Here is a 24,278-nt window from a genome sequence, read left to right as displayed (position 1 = left end):
GAAAGAATGGAAAGAAGTAAGGTAGGTAATCAGGTTAAAAAGAAAGGCTAGAAGAGGGAGCTAAATATCACGATAAGTTTTAACAGCAGCAATAAGAGCAATAAAATAATAAGAGTTCAGAAAAATTATAGGTATGGATGATTGCCAATTATGTAGGAAATAATTGCAACAGTCTAGAGTAAAAATGAAGAGGTCTGACACAGGACAAACATAGTAAGATCAGAGAGGATCATATAGATTCATGATATTCCATAGTTAGTAGTGAAAGAACTTGATACCCAACTGGATGTAATGGATGAGGGAGATGGACTCATCAAAGATGATCTCAAGGTTTCTAGCCTAGGTTACTAGGAGGATAGAGAGCACCAGTATTACAATGAAGTTTAGAAATCTGTTTATAACTTGAAAAGACATTTATCATATATTACATTTCTAAAATAGATAATAAAATAGTATCATATTTACAATAATGATCCTATTTTGATTAAAACAGAAAAATATCAAGAGACAGCACTTATCTTTAGATGATAGAATTACTAAGGATTTTTATTCTCTTTTTGACTTAGTTGTAAATTCTAATTTTTGTAATAATTGGGTATTATTTGTATAATGAAATATTAAAATATACAATAAATATAATTAAATAAAATATCCAACATATTCCATATTGATTTCTAGATAAACTCAGATTTGCAAAAAAAAGAAAATAATTTTAACCAAGTATAAATTGCACATAAATTGAACAGTTGGTTTAGTTAAAAAAAGTATAAATCTACTATTTAAGTAGTAATAAAAATTATTATCATGAGATAGAGAAAATATATTACATGAATTTGACTTTTGGTTTGATTACTTTTTAGGTAAGACAAGTCATGTCTAGAAATCAAGGCAGCTTTGCCTGACTGGTGGTGGCGCAGTGGATAGAGTGTAGACCTGGAATGCAGAGGTCCCAGGTTTGAAACCCAAGGTCACCAGCCTGAATGACAGCTCATCCAGCTTGAGCGATGGCTCATTAGCCTGAACCCAGGGTTGCTAGCTTGAGTGTGGGATTATGTTAATGGGCACTGGCTTGCGCCCAAAGGTCACTGGCTAGAGCAAGGGGTCACTGGCTCAGCTTAAGCCCCTCAGCACCCCCACCCCACCCACCCCCACCATCAAGTCACGTATGAGAAGCAACCAATGAACAACTACAGTGCCTCAAATAAGACTTGATGCTCCTCATCTCCCTCCCTTCCTCTCTTGCTTAAAAAAAAAGAAAATCAAGACAGCTTTGATTTCTCCCTTTCCTTTGCCACTCCTACTGGTCTTCTTTCAATCTGATATGGAAAACATAGTAAAATAAATGAAAACCACTCCCTAGTATGAGATTGAACAGAGCCTCCTTTGATTATGCCGTCTGCATTAACCTATGGCTTTCGTGACAACTATTCTTGGCAGCTCAAAAGCTTTTTTAGTAATCTCCTTGGTCTTAATTAGGCATTACCATCAGTACAGTTGTAGGATGGTTAAGTTCTGAATAGCTGAGATGATTTTGTTCCTTGTGTTTATAAGTCACCAAGCTTAATAAACACTTGCCTACTAATTTACTGATATCAGTACAATTAAAAGAATGATTAAAAATGAACTATGTTGAGATGGTCGCTTCTCCTGTGTGCCCTGACCGGGAATTGAACCTGGGACATCCATATGCTGGGTTGACGCTCTACCACTGGGCCACCTGGCCAGGACCCAGAATGTAATGAATTAATCACTATCCTGTGAGTCTGATCTCAGCTGCACAGATAACCAGTTATCATTTACATCCTCTGGGCATCAATGCTCTCCTGATGTCAGACCTCTCATGGGATTCTGGGATTCTGAGCCTCTGCTTCTAGGGCTCTCATCCTTGCAGTGCAAGCACAGGCTACTGGAGAGAGGATTTCTGCACCAGTCGGCAACAATCGAGTCACTAAGAAAGAAGTTACTGAATGGATAAGTCCATGGCTTGCTGTTTCAGAGCTGTTTAGATGAGGAATTTTCTCATTATGACTCCTTGTCCTGCGCAGATACAATTCAACGTCCTCAAGAACAAATGAACCAGTGTTGCCATAAACAATGTAGTGATCAAGAAGCAAGAATACATCCAATACCCCTGACCTTCAAACATACATGCTCGTACACTCCTCTGCTGGGTTCCCAAGCCCTACAGTTGGTCCCTACCCAGGAACAGATCTTTCCTATTGCATCAGGATGAATAATGATCTAAGTATGGAAGAGAATGGTATTGAATGCTTATATTCTGAGAGCCTGCCAGAGTCCAGTAAATATTCCACACTTTCATCTCCTGGACACACTTTATCCACTGAGAGTACTATAACTTCAAGAGATACTGGATCAGAAACTTTGAATATAGCTTCTGGTGACCTTGATTGTAAATCACTCTGTGAGAAAGAGGAGGCAAGATCAGATTCTGCTATGATCAAAGTCAAAGATACAAGTCCAGCCCATGAGAATATTTCACTCCAAGGCTCAGTGAATGAGAATAAAACTATGTTGAATCTGGAAGCCAAAGAGGGACCAAAAACAATAGAAGAACATAGAAAAGAATGTGTTGTAGGAAACACTGATGTTTCCTCTCTTCCTGTAACCACTGTGAAATCAGTTAACTTTAAACAAAATGACAAAACTTCTGCTACTGAGAAGGAGGTAGAGGCTGAATTTCTCAGATTATCTTTGGGATTTAAGTGTGACTGGTTTACCTTGGAGAAAAGAGTGAAGCTTGAAGAAAGAACCCGTGACTTGGCAGAAGAAAATGTGAAAAAAGAAATCAGTAACTGTTTAAAGCTGCTAGAGTCTTTAACACCTCTTTGTGAAGATGACAACCAGGCCCAGGAAATTAAGAAGCTGGAGAAGAGTATAAAGTTACTTGGCCAGTGTACAATATGAGTGGCCAGTAGGGCTGAAATGTTGGGAGCCATTAATCAGGAAAACAGGGTTAGTAAAGCAGTTGAAGTGATGATTCAGCATGTGGAGAACTTGAAGAGAATGTATGCCAAAGAACATACTGAATTAGAAGAACTGAAACAGGTTCTTTTGCAAAATGAAAGGTCTTTTAACCCTCTGGACAATGAAGATGATTGCCAAGTTAAAAAACACTTAGCTTGCCCTGGCCGGTTGGCTCAGCGGTAGAGCGTCGGCCTAGCGTGCAGAGGACCCGGGTTCGATTCCCGGCCAGGGCACACAGGAGAAGCGTCCATTTGCTTCTCCACCCCTCCGCCGCGCTTTCCTCTCTGTCTCTCTCTTCCCCTCCCGCAGCCAAGGCTCCATTGGAGCAAAGATGGCCTGGGCGCTGGGGATGGCTCTGTGGCCTCTGCCTCAGGCACTAGAGTGGCTCTGGTCGCAACATGGCGACGCCCAGGATGGACAGAGCATCGCCCCCTGGTGGGCAGAGCGTTGCCCCTGGTGGGCGTGCCGGGTGGATCCTGGTCGGGCGCATGCGGGAGTCTGTCTGACTGTCTCTCCCTGTTTCCAGCTTCAGAAAAATGAAAAACAAAACAAAACAAAAAAAAAACCACTTAGCTTCTCTAAACTCCAAGCCACCTTCTCTTCGAAGAGTGACGTTTGCTTCTTTACCCAGAAATATTGGCAATGCAGCAATGGTGGCTGGGATGGAGAAGAACGATCGATTCAGTAGGAGGTTGAGCAGTTGGCTATTTTGGGGTCAAAGCAGAGTGAACACCGCCCCTCATTACATCGATTTACCAGCACTTATTCCTGGGCAGATGGTGAAGAAGAAAAGTGTAAGCTAAAAACTAAAGATGATGCAGAATCACCTGGAGAACAAATAGTAGAAAGGACAAGAAAGCCAAGTTTTTCTGAAAAGAGAACTAATCCATCAAACTGGGATGTCTGCTCAGTGTAAGTTGTCTACCTGCCAAGTTACATCATTTTAGTGGAATGGGGAAAGTTATGACACAATAGCTTTCTGGGCAACAAATCTCAAGACTTCTTTCAGAAAGGCTAAGGCCCTTTGGCTTTCTGTTGCGTTGATTGTACTGTTTGCGGCTTTGATGAGCTTCCTCACAGGTGGGTTTTTCCAAAAGTCGGTGGATGCTGCTCCCACCCAGGATGGAGCAACCTGGATGTCTCTAGAACATATCTTGTGGCCATTTACCAGACTCCGACACAACGGGCCACCACCAGTGTGACTGTTCAACATCCTAATGTTTGTATCTTTATTTTTAAAGTTTTAGTATTTGAATTTTGTAAATTAGTAACTTTTAGCTGGGCAAATATAGCATGGAACTAGAAGTTCTCAGAATGACTAAGATTTTAAAATTCTCTCTTTTTGTGATCACTTCCCCATGACCTTTTAATGAGCTTTTTGAGGAGATATATTGTTAAAATTTATCAATACTGAAATAAAGAGTCATTAAATCTTCAAAAAAAAATGAACTATGTTTTTGGAGGAATCTAAATTAATATAATCATTTTTGGAAAGCAATCAGGCAAATGGCATCAAAATCCATAAAAAGTATAATATTCTTTTACTCACAAAAACCCCTTCTAAAAATTAATCTTTCTTTATTTATACATTTTTCTTTTTTTATGTTTTTAATTTAGTGAGAGGAGGGGAGGCAGAGAGACAGACTCCCGCCTGCACCCCAACTGGGATCCACCTAGCAAGCCCACTAGGGCAGTGGTCGGCAAACTCATTAGTCAACAGAGCCAAATATCAACAGTACAATGACTGAAATTTCTTTTGAGACCAAATATTTTAATTTAAACTACATAGGTAGGTACATTGTTATTAACTTAATTAGGGTTCTCCTAAGCTGGCCTTTGCTAAAAACTCAAGGGGCCAAAGAGTTGCATGTGGCCTGTGAGCCACAGTTTGCTGACCACTGCACTAGGGGGTGATGCTCTGCCTATCTGGGGCATTGCTTCATTGCTCAGCAACCAAGCTCTTTTTTTTTTTTTTTTTTTTTTTTTCTGAAGCTGGAAACAGGGAGAGACAGTCAGACAGACTCCCGCATGCGCCCGACCGGGATCCACCCGGCACGCCCACCAGGGGCGACACTCTGCCCACCAGGGGGCGATGCTCTGCCCATCCTGGGCATCGCCATGTTGCGACCAGAGCCACTCTAGTGCCTGGGGCAGAGGCCACAGAGCCATCCCCAGCGCCCGGGCCATCTTTGCTCCAATGCCAAGCTCTTCTTAGTACCTGAGGCGGAGGCCATGGAGCCATCCTCAGCGCCCATGGCCAACTCACTCCAATTGAGCCATGGCTGCAGAAGGGGAAGAAAGAGAGAGAAAGAGAGAGGAAGAGAGAGAGAGAGAGAGAGAGAGAAAAGGAAAGAGAGAAAGAGAAGCAAGAGGGGGATGGTGGAGAAGCAGATATGGGCGCTTCTCCTGTGTGCCCTGACTGGGAATCGAACCTGGGACATCCACATGCTGGGCTGACACTCTACCTCCGAGCCAACTGGCCAGGGCCTAAAAATTAATCTTTTTTTTTTTTTTTTTTTTTTTAAGATTTTATTTATTCATTTTAAAGAGGGGAAAGAGGGGGGGGGAGAGGAGCAGGAATCATCAACTCCCATATGTACCTTGACTGGGCCACCCCAGGGTTTCAAACCATCAACCTCAGCATTCCAGGTTGATGCTCTATCCACTGTGCCACCACAGGCCAGGCTAAAAATTAATCCTAAGGAATAATCATGAGGCTGATGCCTCTAGGGTCTCTGCCCATCTGTTTACAGATGCAGAAACAAATTTTTTATAAAACAAAAAAAATAATCACGAGTATATATAAAGATTATGCCAGAAAAATATTCATCTCAGCCTAGTTTATATGGGAACAATGGAAAACAACTTATTTAATACAGGAATGATTAAATAAATTTTGACATATTCATATAATGTAAAACTGCAGTCATTAAAAATTATGTTAGTAGTATTCTTAGAAGATAGGATCAGTGGTGGCACATTTTAAAAATACCCCAAATATTACCATAAAAACAGAGAAACCAAGACAGCAAATCCACAAACCTATAAAGAACATCTACAAAAAACTAGTTAACATGGCACTCCTAAGAAACCCCAAATGCAAGCTGTAGACCTGCAAAGTGTCAGTATCTGTGGAGGAGGAAGCAACAGGGCATCAAACTGACCTAAAAACCCCAAAGCAGCCAAGCGGTATTTAATGGAAATCTAGGACAGCGAATCTGAGAAAGGCAGCTAGGTCTGCAATAAGATATGAAGAGCTGGAGCCATCTTAACCCCAGAACTCTCAAAAGTAACCAAGCAAAGCCCCACATTAAGAAGAAACAACTCGGAACAGAATCCCAGTTGAGCGGCACAGCAGAGACAAAGGATAAAGAAGGCAGAAATGGAAGAGAAACAGAGCCAGGGGAAAGAAAAAACTGTGACTTCACAGACTCATATTCATATAATGTAAAACTGCAGTCATTAAAAATTATGTTAGTAGTATTCTTCGAAGACAGGATCAGTGGTGGCACATTTTAAAAATACCCCAGAAAAGGGCAGACCAGAGCCATGAACTTAAGACATACTACCCTAAACCACCCCTTATGTCGAAGTTCAGGAAAACTAATTTCACATAAAAAGAAACAGGAAAGGGCTGAATCCAAATCCCACACAAAGTTATTACAAGAAAGAAAAGGAAATAAAGAACAGATTAAAAGATCACCAGGAAGATTTACTATAAAACTGATGAGAAGTATACCCCACTTTATCAAAACAAGACTAAGGACACGAAACAAGAACAATATAAATCAAAATTAGAAAACCTCAGAAACGAGATAATTAGAAATATTAGGGAAAAAATTACTTTAGAAATTAAGAATAAACTAGAAGGAATACAAAAGCATAAATATACAAGTGTACTGTGAAAGAAATAAAAGGTGAAAAGGAAAGCTTTAAAAATCAAAGGCAGGCCCTGGCCGGTTGGCTCAGTGGTAGAGCGTCGGCCTGGCGTGCAGAAGTCCCGGGTTTGATTCCCGACCAGGGCACACAGGAGAAGCGCCCATCTGCTTCTCCACCCCTCCCCCTCTCCTTCCTCTCTATCTCCCTCTTCCCCTCCCGCAGTGAGGCTCCACTGGAGTAAAGATGGCCCGGGCGCTGGGGATGGCTCCTTGGCCTCTGCCCCAGGCGCTAGAGTGGCTCTGGTCGCAACAGAGCGACCCCCCGGAGGGGCAGAGCATCACCCCCTGGTGGGCGTGCCGGGTGGATCCTGGTCGGGCGCATGCGAGAGTCTGTCTGACTGTCTCTCCCCGTTTCCAGCTTCGGAAAAATACCAAAAAAAAAAAAAAAAAAAAAATCAAAGGCAATGCAGATAAAACAAATACCAAAAAAAGGCAAAAATCCAACATGATTATAATAGAAGTTCACAAAGAAGAAAATCAAAGCAAGAGACCAGAATAAATATGAAGTACTATAATTAAAGAAAACTTCCCTGAAAGTTAAAAAAAAAATTGTTTTCAAAGTAACATTACTGAAAGGGTATACTGCATACCTGAAATAATTGACCAAGGATGACTAACACCAAGATATTCTAGTAAAATTATTAGACTTAAAAAAAAAGTATTTTGGGGATCTAGGCAAAAAGATCAAGTCACATATACAGAAGAAAAAAAACAGATACCAGCCTTTTATTACAACAATACTTTATGCCTAAGGTGAATGGAGTGATATATGTTATTTAAGAAACTCAAGAAAACAAAATATGTGCCAAATGATTTTTAAGTATAATATCCACAGTTTTCAATATTCAGGAATTTAGTGAACGTTCTCCAGGGCCCTTCCTGAAGAACTTACTAGAGAATGAGTTTTAGATACAATGACAAGAGAGGGGAAGAGTAGGGGGCAGTAGAGAGAAGGCAGCCATTTTTCCAGTAAAAGAGCATAATGTGAAACTCAAGTCTGAAGTGTGGATAATATTGTTGAGCTATTGGGCCAATCCTACTCTGCCTACCTCTGGAATTTGTGTTATATTAGAAAAACCAAACCCTACCATTTATTTTTAAATTCAAAGAGTAATATTTAGTGATAAAAACCTGTTAAAATTATGATGATTTATTTTTTTCTGGGTACTTTATGTTCCTCATCGTTCCTGATATAGAAATGAAACCAGCCCTGGCCGGTTGGCTCAGCGGTAGAGCGTCGGCCTAGCGTGCGGAGGACCCGGGTTCGATTCCCGGCCAGGGCACATAGGAGAAGCGCCCATTTGCTTCTCCACCCCTCCGCCGCGCCTTCCTCTCTGTCTCTCTCTTCCCCTCCCGCAGCCAGGGCTCCATTGGAGCAAAGATGGCCCAAGCGCTGGGGATGGCTCTGTGGCCTCTGCCCCAGGTGCTAGAGTGGCTCTGGTCGCAACATGGCGACGCCCAGGATGGGCAGAGCATCGCCCCCTGGTGGGCAGAGCCTCGCCCCCTGGTGGGCGTGCCGGGTGGATCCCGGTCGGGCGCATGCGGGAGTCTGTCTGACTGTCTCTCCCTGTTTCCAGCTTCAGAAAAATGCAAAAAAAAAAAAAAAAGAAATGAAACCACACCATAAAAAGTCTCTCTAGTAATAAGGTTCAAACTGGATTAGAAAACATGGAATTTTATGCTGCAGCAAGTTTTTTATTATAATTCCTTAACATATTCAACAAAATCTCCAAAATCAGAACTGTAATTAAAATACTTCAGAATGTGTGAGCATGAATTTGTCTTCTCTGGACAGTTCAGTATTAAGATCATTTGGTTTGAAAGAAAAAAAAAACCCATCCCTCCATTAATCTCAATTAGGTTCCTGAAAACACCTACATTTTAGACTCTACTGAACAAAAATGAGAATCAAAAGCTCTATAAAAATTTTAAAGAAATAGTTTTTGCAGTTTTGAAAATTATAAACTATACTTTAAATTATAACTAAAGTAATATGTAGAAAACATACCAATGAGCCAAAACCTAGGGTCCAAAAATGCTCATTTCGGACTTCTAAAACTCCATCCAAGGTAGATACCTGTTCAAAAACACAGAATTAGGGTTGTTTGTACTTGACATGTCCAACACAGGTTAGTCACACTATGGACCTGCTCTCAGCCTAGGAATAACATGGCCAAACCCTGCATGAGGACTCTCATTAGCCAAGAGAAGTCCCAGACCACTCACTTAAAATACCATTTCTGCTTGTTCAGTAGAGCCAAGGCCTCATTTTCCCAATCTGTCTGCACCAATTTTTCTAGATTAAGGTCTTTACATCCCCCCATCCTTACCTTGATCAACAGTGTATAGCTCTTTTCATTTTAACAATATGGCATATATTTATATCCAGCATTTGTGCTATCAGTTTTTTTCCCCTCTTACTAGTCCTTTCTCTGAATTCCCTTTTAACAAATTTCTGCACAATAAAGAATGTTATTTGAAGCCCTGGCCGGTTGGCTCAGCGGTAGAGCGTCGGCCTTGCGTGCGGAGGACCCGGGTTCGATTCCCGGCCAGGGCACATAGGAGAAGCGCCCATTTGCTTCTCCACCCCTCCGCCGCGCTTTCCTCTCTGTCTCTCTCTTCCCCTCCTGCAGCCAAGGCTCCATTGGAGCAAAGATGGCCCGGGTGCTGGGCATGGCTCTGTGGCCTCTGCCTCAGGCGCTAGAGTGGCTCTGGTCGCAATATGGCGACGCCCAGGATGGGCAGAGCATCGCCCCCTGGGGGGCAGAGCACCGCCCCTGGTGGGCGTGCCGGGTGGATCCCGGTCGGGCGCATGCGGGAGTCTGTCTGACTGTCTCTCCCTGTTTCCAGCTTCAGAAAAATGAAGAAAAAAAAAAAAAAAAAAAAAAAGAATGTTATTTGAATGTGGGCCAAAAGGAAATTCCAAGTTCAGATATATAATGTATGCCCATTGGTACAGTGGCATAGGCTCCAAGTACCCAGCTGTATTGATAAAAGTGGCCTCTGTGATACTGACAACCAAGTTTAAAATCCTCCCATGATTCAAATAATTCAATTATCTTATTCCTTCATTAGTCAACAGTTGGAAATTTATAACAATACAAAATCTAAACGCACAAATCAAGATGTTAGGTGGTGCCCTGGCCAGTTAGCTCAGCTGGTTAGAGCATTGTCCTGATATGCCAAGGTTGCGGAGTCGATCCCCCATGAGGGCACATACAAGAATCAACCAATTAATGCATAAATAAGTGGAACAACAAATCAATGTTTCTCTCTCTCTCTGTCCTATCCCTTACTCCCTCTCTAAAAACCAATAAAAATAAAATCAATAAAAACAAATTTAAAATTTTTAAATTATTTTTTAAAAAGATGTTAAGTGGTAAGCAATGAACACATAAAAATGGATTTTGATTTAAATCCCTAGGTTTAAATATAGAATCATAAAAATCACAGCACTTATATATGTAGTAGGGTGGTATTTAGACTATTACCTTACACATTTATTTCAAGTGAAATGGCTTCCCCTAAAATTCTAGATAGGGCTGAATAAAGTATTATTTGTACCTACTCTTTGCATTCTCTAATTATAAATTTAAATGATTTTATTTATTATTACATCTTACCTCTCTGATAAGTTTGTCCAACTGACCAATAACATGGGGTGGTGTTGTCTGGAAAAAAAAAAAATATGTATCAAGCCAGTTCAAAAATTTTTTTGCAAGAATGGTTCAGAAACTAACATTATTGGGTCTTATACCAACCTTTGCTTCATTTCACATGTGCCCTATCATGATTTAGGGAACAGAGGTCTCAACTGGCCCCAGTAGTAGAGCAATGAGAGTTAGCTCATACTCACCTTTTATCTCACAAAGCCATCTCTAGAAGCAAGTAAGCCTTTAAAGATCAATCAATCAACAAAAAAGTCTTTAAGAAGGTAACATTTTATGTCGGGCATAGCACTATACAACTATTATTGTTATTACTGGTACTAGAGATGGAGATACTACCCATAAGTTTAAGAAAAAGCATGAAGTAAAGAGAAAAGGAAAAGCAGTGCTTACATACACATCCAGTCCTGGGAAACTACATCTCCATTCAGATACTTGTTATAGGTATTCCCATTGTTTCAATATGTAATCATTTGTCATTCTCAATTTTAAGTTCAAAATTTAAAAGTCTCACTAATTCAATCACAGAAAGAAAAAAAAAATCATGACCAGATTATATAATAGCCAGATTACACAATAAATTTACACAAATTTATTAGAGAAAAATAAATACTTAAAAATGTTTTAAGTAACATTGTTTTCACTTGAAACATTATCACAGGTAATCCATTTTTAATTAATGATTTTGTTTTATATTACAAATATAGAAAAATCTGTGTTGGGGATGCTGAGGTCCCAGGTTTGACACTGCGAGGTTGCAGACCTGAGCATGGGCTCACCAGCTTGAGCATAAGATCACTGATATAATCCCATGGTCACTGGCTTGAGCCAGTGGTCATTGGCTTAGCTGGAGCCCCCCACCCTGCTTAAGACACATATGAGAAGCAATCAGTGAACAACTGACGTGCCGCAACAATGAGTTGATGCTTCCCCTCTCTCTCCCTTCCTGTCTTTCAAAAAAAAAAGAAAGAGGCCCTGGCCGGTTGGCTCAGTGGTAGAGCATCGGCCTAGCGTGCGGAGGACGCGGGTTCGATTCCCGGCCAGGGCACATAGGAGAAGCGCCCATTTGCTTCTCCACCCCTCCGCCGTGCCTTCCTCTCTGTCTCTCTCTTCCCCTCCCGCAGCCAAGGCTCCATTGGAGCAAAAGATGGCCCGGGCGCTGGGGATGGCTCTGTGGCCTCTGCCCCAGGCGCTCGAGTGGCTCTGGTCGCAATATGGCGACACCCAGGAGGGTCGCAACATGGCGACGCCCAGGATGGGCAGAGCATCGCCCCCTGGTGGGCAGAGTGTCGCCCCCTGGTGCGCGTGCTGGGTGGATCCCGGTCGGGCGCATGCGGGAGTCTGTCTGGCTGTCTCTCCCTGTTTCCAGCTTCAGAAAAATGAAAAAAAAAAAAAAAAAAAAGAAAGAAAAAAGAGAGAGAGAAAAGAAAGATCTATGCCTATTTTGTAAGCAAATGTAATTTTATCTAGTTCTTAGTATACAAATTTCAGAGATTACTGTTTGACTTCGTTTATAATGGGGCCCTCTAAAAGTTAAAAATTTCACAATCTGGCAGGACACATACACTTTTATAATCTAGCAGAAGAACATGGCTAATTTGAGCACATACTGAAAGAAGCAGTTTACCTGGAGTAATACTTTCCCACTGTACACGCTCATGGGATACATAGTGCCAAACGTCATCAGAGCAATTGCTATGGCAGAGGCAGTGTCTACAGCAAAATAATTACTGAAAGGAAAAAACAAGTCTAAATTTTAAATGTATGCCTCACTTGGCTTCTTATAATTCAATCTACCAAACATTAATTACCCAAAGCAAAAGGAGTATTATATCACAGGTGGTCACCACTGGTAATAGGAGGATCTTAAAGGAAAACAAAAAGTTTTTTTGAATCCTTTCTTGCCAAAGTTCAGTGGGAAAAAACTAATAATCATGTTAATTAGTGTGAAAAGAGATAATGAAGGAAAAAACATGAGCAGTTCCTCACTATTTTCAGTCAACTTGTCCACTAGAAAAATTTCATATATTTCACTTGTTGCAACAAACAAAATCCTTTAAATAGAAATTTCTAATACAGAGACACTAATGGATTTCATCAGTTATTCTATCAACTTCTCTATAAACAACAGTTTCCAATAGTTATTATTAAAATTTTTCAAGCTTTGGCTGGATAGTTCGGTTAGAGCACTGTCCCAAAGCGCAGATGTTGCCTGTTCGACTCCCAGTCAGGGCACAGGATCAATGTTCCTCTCTCTCTCTCTCTCTCCCCCTTCCTCTCTCACTAAAGTCAATAAATACAAAATTTAAAAAAAATTTCAAATGGGAATTTTACATGAGATTCTGCATAAATTTGTTATAGCAACATTGTGACTGAAGTGCAACATCTCAACAGTAATTCAGACTGTTCTACTAAAGACAGACCAAAAGGCCAATGGTTATAAACACAATTTTTAACTTTTCCCCCATGCTGGGATAGAAACATGAGTTAAGACATTGTTTTTGCCTTTGAAATACCAGGAGATGAACATGTGGAAAACATAAGCCCTTTCATGCAAAGGAGAAGTCCCTACAGGGAATCATAGATGCACAAAGAAATGAGTATTGAGCCTACTGGGGTAGAGTTAATAATCCAGAAAGGCTAAATATAGAAACAGGTGACATCTGAGCTGGCCTTCAAAGAAGAGCAAGATGATGGGAGAAAGACACTGTAGAGAGTGAAAGCAGCATGCGCAACAGCATGAAAATCCTGATGCAGCAACAAAACTAAAATCAGTTCAGGAAGATGGATGGCTAGTAAGGTTAACAGGGACTTTATCATGCTAACAACCTTTAATTTTTTAAGATATGCAATGGGAATTTGAAACACAAAAATATTATGTCCAGACTAGCAATTCTGAATGATCACATTAGTAGTAGCAAACAGATGTGTGAGAATGAAAATTAGAAGATTAGAAGACTACTCTAATGACGCCAAGGAAATGATGACAAAGGCCTCAATCTGGAAGGCAGGAATAAGAATGGTAAGGAGAGGACAGATAAATGACTATTAAAAAGAAAGACTACACAATATTATACAAGACTGTTTACAACAGCCAAGACATGGAAACAATTAGGTGTTCACTGACAGATGAATGGATAAAGAAAATTTGGTACATATATGTACACGCATGCCCACAAGCACCCCCCCACACACACAGGAATATTATTCGGACATAAAAAAAGAAGGAAATCCTGCCATTTGCAACAACATGTATGGACCCTGAGGACATTAGGCAAAGTAAAATTAAGTCAGAGAAAGATAAATACTGTATGATCTCACTAATATCTACAATCTAAAAAAAAATCAAACCCATAAGAAATAGAGAACAGACTGGTGGTTGCCTGAGGCAGGAGTTAGGGGAAGTGGGTAAAGGTGGACAAAAGTATGGGGAAAATAGGTTCCACTGAGGGTGAACATGAATAGAAGTCAGTAAGACATGTCTTTTGGAATTCAATGTAGTTCTGAGCTAGAAATAAAGGTTTTGGAAACACACAAAGGAAGTACACTGCTCACAAAAATTAGGGGTTATTTTAGCACTTCATATTCAATTTGAAAATATCCCTTAATTTTTGTGAGCAGTGTAAATAAAACAAATAATTTTAAGTGATTTCCCAGGAGAGTATACAAAACAGGAAAAAGAATTAAAGAGATTCCAATTAATACTAATATAGTATTTAAAGGGTATGTAGTCAAAGAATTGTATGTCATGAAATGTTAAGCTTTATTAAAGGAGCTCTAAAGTCTATTTTTTTATTTTTCTGAAGTGAGAAGTGGGAGGTAGAGGGAGAGACTCCAGCATGCACCTGACCTGGATCCACCTGGCATGCCCACTAGGGTGCAATGCTCTGCCCATTTGAGGTGTTGCTCCATTGTAACTGGAGCCATTCTAGCACCTGAGGCTGAGGCCATGGAGCCATCCTCAGCGCCCGGACTAACTTTGCTTCCATGGAGCCTTGGCTGCAGGAGGGGAAGAGAGAGATAGAGAGAAAGGAGAGGGGGAAGGGTGGAAAAGCAGATGGGCACTTCTCCTGTGTACCCTGACCAGGAATTGAACCCGGGACATTCACATGCCAGGCTGATGCTCTACCACTGAGCAAACTGGCCAGGGCTGGTCTATTATTTTTTACAATTTTTTAAAAATTTATTGATTTTTAGAGAGAGGAGAGAGACAGAGAAAGAGGAAAGAGGAAAGAGAAAGAGGGGAGAGTAACCAGAAGTATCAACTCGTAGTAGCTGCTCTCATGTGTGCCTTGACCGGGCAAGCCCAGGGTTTTGGCGACCTCAGCATTCCAGGTTGATGCTTTATCCACTGCACCACCACAGGTCAGGCTGAAGTCTATTTTTTTTTTTTTTCCTTTTTCCGAAGCTGGAAACGGGGAGGCAATCAGACAGACTCCCACATGCACCCGACCAGGATCCACCCGCATGCCCACCAGGGGGCGATGCTCTGCCCCTCTGGGGCGTCGCTCTGTTGCATCCAGAGCCACTCTAGCACCTGAGGCAGGGGCCACAGAGCTATCCTCACTGCCCGGGCCATCTTTGCTCCAATGGAGCCCCGGCTGCGGGAGGGGAAGAGAGAGACAGAGAGGAAGGAGAGGGGGAGGGGTGGAGAAGCAGATGGGCGCTTCTCCTGTATGCCCTGGCCGGGAATCGAACCCGGGACTCCTGCACGCCAGGCCGACGCTCTACCACTGAGCCAACCAGCCAGGGCCTGAAGTCTATTTTTTAAAAGGCTGTGTTGGGCAAATGAGTTTGTAAAATTTGTGTCATCTGAGTTTGCTCACCTTTATTGTTAAAAATGGCACTGGGCAGCAGCACCAGGTATGCGTCTGTGAAATTGCTAATGACCTTCCTGCTTGGGAAGAGCCATTGTTATGCTAATGTGTGCTGGAGGAGAGGTTTTTTGGGGAAGCCATTCTTGCAGAGTAAGAATAGAGAGAAGACAGAGTGCTGGAGAGTGAGAAGCCATGATGGCAGAGAGGCAAGGGGCTTTTGTGAGCTCCACTGAGACTTGTGGGGGCCTTTGATTTTAGGAAAAACTGAAGAAGATTCTCCTGGTTTTGGAACCAGAGAATGTGTGAGTGGCTTTGGGAGCCCTGAGTGTTTGTTTTGTCAGCCAGTGCGAGTCTTGAATAAAGGAATGGCCAACCATTTTTTGGCTCCACTGTTTCTTTACCGTCTGTCCAAACCTAATGGGAACCTGCAAGTGAATGGCCGCAATGGCTGCGGCTACTGGCCATACACTTGCTTTTTGAAAATATTGCTCCATAAGCAATTAGCAAGCTGTTGCTTATTTCTTTTACCGTCCTCTTCTGTTCCAGTCATCAGGTCAGCAGTAGGAAATTAATTTGGCATTATAGACTGTAGTGAAAAATACTTATTGACTACAACCCTCTTACTTTTTCAAATGAAGACACTTGAGGACAAGACATGAGCAATGTTACATAGGTCATAAGCAAACATGCTATAAGCTTAACCACCATCCATCCCATCGATGCCCTTAATAGTCAGGCCTCAAGAATGGAAACATACTTAACAGAAATAAAAAATACTTACTTAATTTCAATTAGCATATATGTAATACAAAGAGCAAATGCTCCAGCAAGATCAATCAAAACAAATGGATTCATTCGGGGAAGAAAGATACTGCTAAGTCCTGGAATAATTCCACACACACTACGAGAAAAACAAACAAAAAGTATTCATTAGCACAATTCATGTGATACTGATGAAAATCTTGTAAAAGATGATTTATATTTTACAATAGTATCATATATCCCTTAAGTAAAGAGGATTTGGCAACAAAGCTTCTCATAAAGATCTCTTGTATCATTGATTAAAAAGTAAGAAAAAGTAAAGGAAGAATGAGAATCTGATCTGTGAGACTCATGTATTAACCTCAGCAATGAATCATGTAAGTTCCCATGGTACATGCATTTCTAGTGTATGCCTTTGAAATCATGTATAGCATGAAACCCTAGAACATCTTACCTTCGACTAAGATCCGCAACATGCTCTTGAAGCCAACTCGTACTTGCAGCTTTAAGAAGAAAATACTTAAATTATCTATACAGAAGAATAAATCACTACCAGAAATACTTGATTTCTTTAATTTTCAAAATAAGTTTGGCAACAATCCACATAACATTACAAAAGAACGTGTTACTCCTCAAATATAGAACTTCCTCCTCTTTTATGACTTTAAGATACTAAATCAAAAGCGGTTTCAATTACAATATATAGTTGACCTGAAGGAGTCAGTGAATTTACTTATCATTATTACTATTAATTTGAAGTTTTAAAGGCCCCACATACTGTAAAGTAGAGTTTCCTAAGCAGTGTGCTGAGAATGGGTTATGGGTACACCAATTATTAATTTCCTCAGCCCTTGAAAGGCCAGGTGAGGACCAGGCTACAGTGACACCAATTAGGTAGTGTCTCTGGACAAGTACCCTCCACAGTAAAATGTCCTCTTACCCCAGGGTGCCAGGAATATTCATTTTTTTATGTGTACTCTGATGATAAGAAGACTGACAAACCTTACACAAAAGCCAGTGTGGAAGAACAGTTGTGAGCAGCCTCAGATGCCAGAATTAGAATTCCATCTTTGCCTTTAACTACTAGAGATGTGTGGCCTGGGCCAGGTGACTTAATGTCTCAGTGCTTCAGTGTAAAATGGGAATAATAAAATCATTTACCTCATATGGTTATAGGGAGAATTCAATAGGTTAGTTTACATAAAGCATTTAACATAATACCTGGCAGATACTATTTTCCACTCAAATTTCAGATAATGGCACAAATCTTGATGTCTCTGGAAACTTTCATTTCCAACTAATGAAAATACAAAATAGATAACCTTTCTGGAAATAAATTTGGCAATATATATCAATGTCTTTAAAAATACTATATTTTTCATCTACTTATAACTTCTCTGGGTATTTATCCTAAAGAATCATAAATGCACATAAGAAATTTAATACAAAGAAGCTGATTAGAGCATTATTTGTAAAAGGAAAAGTTGGAAATATATAAGCATAGACTAATGTTTAAAAATATTCATAGGGCCCTGGCCGGTTAGCTCAGGAAGAGCATCGGCCTGGTGTGCAGAGGTCCCGGGTTCGATTCCCGGCCAGAGCACACAGGGGAAGCGCCCATCTGCTTCTCCACCCCTCCCCCTCTCCTTCCTCTCGGTCTCTCCCTTCCCCTCCCGCAGCCGGGGCTCCATTGGAGCAAAGATGGCCCGGGCGCTGGGGATGGCTCCTTGGCCTCTGCCCCAGGCGCTAGAGTGGCTCTGGTCGCGACAGAGCGATGCCCGGAGGGGCAGAGCATCGCCCCCTGGTGGGCAGAGCGTCGCCCCCTGGTGGGCGTGCCGGGTGGATCCCGGTCGGGCGCATGCGGGAGTCTGTCTGACTGTCTCTGCCCGTTTCTAGCTTCAGAAAAATACAAAAAAAAAAAAATTCATAGGACAAAATATGAAAACTTTTATTTCTTTTAACAGAGAAAAATCAAAGTTTAATACATGTGCATGGAGAATTCACACAGATGTGATAAATCCATGAAAATTCTAAACATAATGAGGCAACACACTGGATATAGAATACACTTTGGACAAAGGAGAAAGAGGAGAAATAGGGTAGTAGTTAGATTTTAGAAGCAAGAATGGGCAATTTACAGGGAGTTGAGGAGAAGCTGAACAAAGGTGGTAGGCAAATCCTTGCAAGGTGACTCAGAAACAATGGGACACAGCGGGTGCCTAGCTAACAAGCCCCCATCGGAAACCCTCCTATTTATCATACTGAATCAGATAAGTAAATCCTCCTTCCTGAAGCAGGTTTCTGTCTGAATCTTTAGGGTAGGAAGGGGGGGAGGGTCAAAGATTCTGAGTCTTGTTGCTTAATAAACAGCTTAAATCAATCTACCAAAAAGCAGGGAAACTTTTTTTTTCAAAAAGCATTTAATGAGGCAATACTTCAAGATACTGTTAATTGGGGGGGGGGGGAAGGACATAAAATTGTAAAACCACATAATTAAAGTACGCAAAGATATGTATATTTGCATAAAATAATTAAATGGTAAAATAAAAAGGTTGACATGTTATTTCAGGGTCATGATATCAGTATTCATTTTCTTCTTATATCTTTCTGATCTTTACAGAGAGATATTGGTTCTGCCTGACCAGGTGGTGGCGCAGTAGATAGAGTGTCGAACTGGGATGCAGAGGACCCAAGTTCGAGACCCCACGGTCGCCATCTTGAGCGCGGGCTCATCTGGTTTGAGCAAAAGCCCACCAGCTTGAACCCAAGGTCACCGGCTCCAGTAAAGGGTTACTCAGTCTGCTGGAGGCCCGCGGTCAAGGCACATATGAGAGAGCAATCAATGAACAACTAAGGTGTTGCAATGCACAATGAAAAACTAATGATTGATGCTTCTCATCTCTCTCCATTCCTGTCTGTCTGTCCCTGTCTATCCCTCTCTGACTCACTCTCTGTCTCTGTAAAAAATAAAAAAAAATAAAAAAATAAAAATAAAAAAAAGATATTGGTTCTAAATTTCTGTATCTTTAAAATTTCTGGAGTGCACATTATCCTATTTTAAAAATTAATAGGTTTTTTTTCAAATTATTTTGGTCATGACGAGTATCATTATTTAATTTTTAATTTCATGTAGTAAATTCTTAAACTTTCACTGATACAACTGGAACTCAAACTTCATGACACTCACAGCCATTTGAACTTGAATGGGTACTGCAGGAAGTTTTTTTCTCATGATTGTTCTGGTGTTCAAGTCAGTGAAACCAAAAAAGACCCTCAGCTGTCTCTGCTTCAAAATGGGGGTCTGGCTTACCTGTGGTGGTGCAGGGAATAGGGCAACGACCTGTAATGCTGAGGTCCTTCGTTCAAAACCCAAACTTGACCAGTCAAAACACATAGGATAAAGCATGGACCTGGAAATGCTGAGGTCGCTGGTTCAAAACCCTGGGCTTGCCTGGTCAAGGCGCATATGGGAGTTGATGCTTCCAGCTCCTCCCCCCCTGTCTCTGTCTCTCTCTGTCCCTCTCTGTCTCCTCTCTAAAATGAATAAATAAAATAAAAAATAAAAAAAATTTAAATAAATAAAATATTAAAAAAAAAAAAAAACACATAGGAGAAGTAACTACTATGAGTTGATGCTTCCTGCTCCTCCCCTCTCTCTCTCTAAAAGCAATAAATAAAATCCTAAATAAAAAAGATTTTATTTATTGATTTTAGAGAAAGAAGAGAAAGAGGAAAGGTTTACAAGAAGTACCAATTATAGTTGCTTCACTTTAGTTGTTCACTGATTGAATGCTTGTTGTATGTGCCTTGACTGGGCAAGCCCAGAGTTTGTAACTGGGACTTCAGCCTTCCAGGTTGACATTGTTCTAATGTGCCACCACGGGACAGGCAAAACATCAATAAATAAAATCTTTAAAAATTTTTTTCTCTCACCTCACTTTATCAATCAATGATTAATCTTTTGTAAGTTAGACCTTTGAAGTAAAAAAATCAGTTTGAATTTGTAAAGACTTAAAAAGAAAAGAATATTTCAAAATAAAAGTGTTGCTACTTTCAGATATATGTTCACCCAAGTACCTGAGATTTTACTGAATTAACAGAATTCAATTATTTTCAATGAGAAGATGAACTATTATTCTAAGCAGCCTGATGCAGCTAAAAGGCTTGCAATAGACTTTTTGTAGGCAGGTAATATATCTAAAATTTCATTCATGTTATTTGGTAAATGTAATTTTCATCACATTTAATTTATTAGGCCTACCTGTTTCTAAGTAATAAAGCTTAAACTAATGATATTTTGTTTTATAATTCTCTGCTTAAAGAAGACTTGAAAACCTTCAAGGTAGTTCTCTAATCTCTTCAGAACATATTTTCTCATTGATTTGTAAGTTAATAAAATAAACAAAAGACTTGTTTTTATGAGATTAAATTTTTTATTAATAACAAAAAAAACTTACCTTCAGAGACATAAGCAAAAGGTTTATTCCGAATAGAAAGCATCGTGAACAGGTTGAAAGAAAGAGCCACAAAAGTACCAACTAATAATCTTCCCCTAAAAAGAACAACAACATTCATCATTATTTTTTTCTTGGTAATATCAATATGTAATTTCAGTATGCAGAGAGACTAAGAAAGAGATGGGAAGTCAGAGCGGTCTCTTCTATGGTTTGGTATTAGCAGAGCCAGAACCTGAACTTGGTTTGTAGCCCTATAACCCATGTCCTGTCTACTCTTGCTCCACCCTACACAGGACCAAAAAAAAACTCTTAGCATTAATACTAGCTTCTTACAGGTAATTGCTGTTATAAATCTGTGTAAATGCCAATGGTATTTGGTATTATAGTACACGGACTATCCTGAATTAAACTGACTAAAATAGGCGAAGTCCATATTGTTGGCAACTGTGTGGAAGATAACAATTCCATCTTTCCGACAGGTGCTACTAAAAGATTTTAGACTCAAATTTAAATTCCAGAAGACCAGACAGGACTGACTTAGTGTGCTGAACCGAGCCTGGAAACAAAGAGGGGCCTGAAGCCAGGGTAGAGAGGCCTTCCCCTGCAGTACAAGGGATGGAACAGTGAAGGGTGAAGAGGAGTCTTGGGATTTGGAGATTTCATTTGTAAAATATCAATGAAATGTATACTGCCACACTTTGAACTCTTAATAACGGTCAAAGTAATAGTTATTTAATAATATACCAATTAAGTTCAGGAATTAAACTTAACGGTAAATTATGTTATGTGAAAAGTAAAATCTTACGTGTGTATCTCCGGCTGCTCCAAAAAGCGTTCTGCACTAAAAGAAAGAAAAAAAATGTATTAAATAAGTACTATAAATTATAAAATTAAAAAGTTTTATCAAACAAAGAATTAACCCAATAAATTAACAAAATGTTTATATAATAACCAACTTTTGACTATTAGCAGTGATGAGGTAAGGAGACTCCCAAATACCCCTGATATAAAATGTCAATATTCCCCTGACCAGGCGGTGGTGCAGTGGATAGAGCGTCGAACTGGGATGTGGAAGGACCCAGGTTCGAGACCCGGAGGTCGCCAGCTTGAACGAGGGCTCATATGGTTTGAGCAAAAGCTCACCAGATTGGACCCAAGGTTGCTGGCTTGAGCAAGGGGTTACTTGGTCTGCTGTAGCCCCCGGGTCAAGGCACAGATGAGAAAGCAATCAATGAATAACTACGGTGTTGCAACGAAAAACTAATGATTGATGCTTCTCATCTCTCTCCATTCCTGTCTGTCTGTCCCTATCTATCCGTCTCGCTGACTCTCTCTCTGTCTCTGTTAAAAAAACAAAAATAAATAAATAAATAAATAAAATGTCAATATTTCTCTACTAAACCTGTTTCAATGGGTTTATATAGTTCAAAGCATTATAACATATCTCACTGAATCCCTTTCTTTCATTCACATCTACCTATACATAATTGGATTTAGTAACTTCAAAAAAGGTAATAAAAGAGTGACAAGAATGAAGAAAAGGCTGAAATATGAAGAAATTGTACTACCAAAACCTCAGCACTGTTCATCTTAATTTGTATACCCCACAAACCTGACAAGTCTCTTACTGGATTCTTCATGTTCTCAAAGGCAGCCTAAGTGGAATTCAGAATGACAGTAACATCATATACAAATGTACCTTTCTTTTAATATAAAGAGAGCTCCCAACTGTGCCAAGACCGTGGAGGCAAATACAGCCAGAACTTCTAACCTTTCAAATCTGAAATCAGAAAGTTCTTTAGATCAGCATAATTGTCTCAACACAAATCAGCATCTCTAGTACACATTTACATTCATTTACTCACTCAGTATACACGTGCTTACTATTAGCCAAACACTGTTAAAATAGATTACGGAGTTTCTAGAATGAACATCACAGGTAAAAAGGGTACCTATTAGAACAATATATATTCTCAGGACCCATTTATGGCTCTTATTTTTCTAGAAATAACCATTATCTAATTAACAGCTAGCACTTAATTGACTTAGCTTGTGTTAGATACTGGTCAAAGTGCTTAACATATTACCTCATCTAAACCTCCCAAGTCCCTTATGAGGGTTACTTTATCCACTTAAAAAAAGAGAGAGAGGCCCTGGCCGGTTGGCTCAGCGGTAGAGCGTCGGCCTAGCGTGCGGAGGACCCGGGTTCGATTCCCGGCCAGGGCACACAGGAGAAGCGCCCATTTGCTTCTCCACCCCTCCGCCGCGCTTTCCTCTCTGTCTCTCTCTTCCCCTCCCGCAGCCAAGGCTCCATTGGAGCAAAGATGGCCCGGGCGCTGGGGATGGCTCTATGGCCTCTGCCTCAGGCGCTAGAGTGGCTCTGGTCGCAACATGGCGACGCCCAGGATGGGCAGAGCATCGTCCCCTGGTGGGCAGAGCATCGCCCCATGGTGGGCGTGCCGGGTGGATCCCGGTCGGGCGCATGCGGGAGTCTGTCTGACTGTCTCTCCCTGTTTCCAGCTTCAGAAAAATGCAAAAAAAAAAAAAAAAAAAAAAAAAGAGAGAGATAAGAAACTTGAAACAAAGAGAAAAATAACTGTTTAGAGTCAGATAACTAGCAAGTGGAGGAGTCAGGTTTTCAAACTCAGGCTCTCTTGCTCCAGAGTTCATGATTTTAACCACTTATACTAAACACACAATTGCAGTTAATTATGAGCATTTCCTATAATTCCTAAATTATCAACTGGAAGTCAGTGGCTTTTGTCTCTTTATTTTGGTTTTTCCACAATACATAGTTTAATGGCATTCAATACTTGTGGAAAGTATAAGTGTATAAAATTCCCAAAGAAATAATTATCTTTAGAAAAGATAATACAATTAAAGACATTCATCACATTGCTGTTTATAAAAGAAAATGTTGAAAATTAACAACAGACCATTATGCATTATTAAAAATATAATGGAATTCACTGACATGGAAAGATGTAAGTGAAAAAAGTAGGTTATAAAAAAGTATGAAAAGGTATGTAAATGCAGCAATGTCACCTGTGGAAATTTAAAAGTGGATATTAAAATGCACATGGAAATGTAAAACATGAAGGAAATCAAAGACAATCTGAAGAACAAAGCTGGACAATTCAAACGACCAGATATCAAGATTCATTTCAAAACTATGTAATTAACATAGTATAGGCATAGCTCAGAAATATTGCAGGTTCAGTTCCAGACCACTGCAATAAAGAGATTGTAATCTTTTTGCTGGTGGAAGGTCTTGCCTTCAATTTGTAAAAAAACCTCTGCAACATCTGTAAAGTGCAATAAAGCAAACTGCAATGAAATAAGGTATGTCTGTACTAATGCAAGACAGACAAATATACCAAATTGAACAGTAAAGAGAATCCAGAAATAGACCTACACATACATATCACCAGATTTATGAAAAAGGTAGCACATAAAAGCACTAGAAAATGCATGATTTTTTCTAATAAATGATGCTGTATCAATTGAATAGGTATTTAGAGACAAATGTGCCTTGACATCTACCTTACCTCTTACATAAAAATCCATCCCAATTTGACTCTAGACCTAAATGTAAATGTAATAAGACTTCTAGTTAATACCAGAGCAAAGACTTTCAGGCTGGCCAAGATT

At 40.2% G+C, this 24,278-nt stretch overlaps 2 protein-coding genes and 1 non-coding gene across 4 annotated transcripts in view; 2 read left to right on the top strand and 1 right to left on the bottom strand.

Annotated features, from left to right (window-relative positions):
• Nucleotides 1-24,278, bottom strand: part of SLC30A6 (solute carrier family 30 member 6) — a 56,196-nt gene that overhangs the window by 4,436 nt on the left and 27,482 nt on the right. The window contains exons 6-13 of one of the 2 annotated variants that reach the window (XM_066266857.1): nt 22,327-22,407; nt 21,433-21,468; nt 20,628-20,722; nt 16,625-16,673; nt 16,190-16,309; nt 12,219-12,321; nt 10,547-10,594; nt 8,932-9,000 (exon numbers count right to left, since the gene is read on the bottom strand). In XM_066266857.1, the coding sequence (XP_066122954.1) occupies nt 8,932-9,000; nt 10,547-10,594; nt 12,219-12,321; nt 16,190-16,309; nt 16,625-16,673; nt 20,628-20,722; nt 21,433-21,468; nt 22,327-22,407 (601 nt within the window). Of the gene's footprint in view, nt 1-8,931; nt 9,001-10,546; nt 10,595-12,218; nt 12,322-16,189; nt 16,310-16,624; nt 16,674-20,627; nt 20,723-21,432; nt 21,469-22,326; nt 22,408-24,278 lie in introns of those variants that run through there. The other variant, XM_066266858.1, reaches the window with a different exon arrangement.
• Nucleotides 1,881-4,348, top strand: LOC136328620 (inositol 1,4,5-triphosphate receptor associated 2-like). Its single transcript, XM_066264728.1, is given in 5 exon segments — nt 1,881-2,171; nt 2,174-3,142; nt 3,559-3,687; nt 3,690-3,897; nt 3,947-4,348. Coding segments are annotated over 5 exon segments (1,647 nt in total). The 5' UTR covers nt 1,881-2,071; the 3' UTR covers nt 4,188-4,348.
• TRNAA-UGC (transfer RNA alanine (anticodon UGC)) lies at nt 9,405-9,480 on the top strand. Its single transcript has one exon. It is a non-coding gene; the product is annotated as a tRNA-Ala (tRNA).

The sequence above is a fragment of the Saccopteryx bilineata genome, chromosome 3 (assembly GCF_036850765.1).
Source record: "Saccopteryx bilineata isolate mSacBil1 chromosome 3, mSacBil1_pri_phased_curated, whole genome shotgun sequence".
In the NCBI taxonomy this organism is placed as follows: domain Eukaryota; kingdom Metazoa; phylum Chordata; class Mammalia; order Chiroptera; family Emballonuridae; genus Saccopteryx; species Saccopteryx bilineata.
The sequence above is the reverse complement of the archived record's forward strand: the minus strand, read 5'-3'. Positions and strand labels throughout refer to the sequence as shown.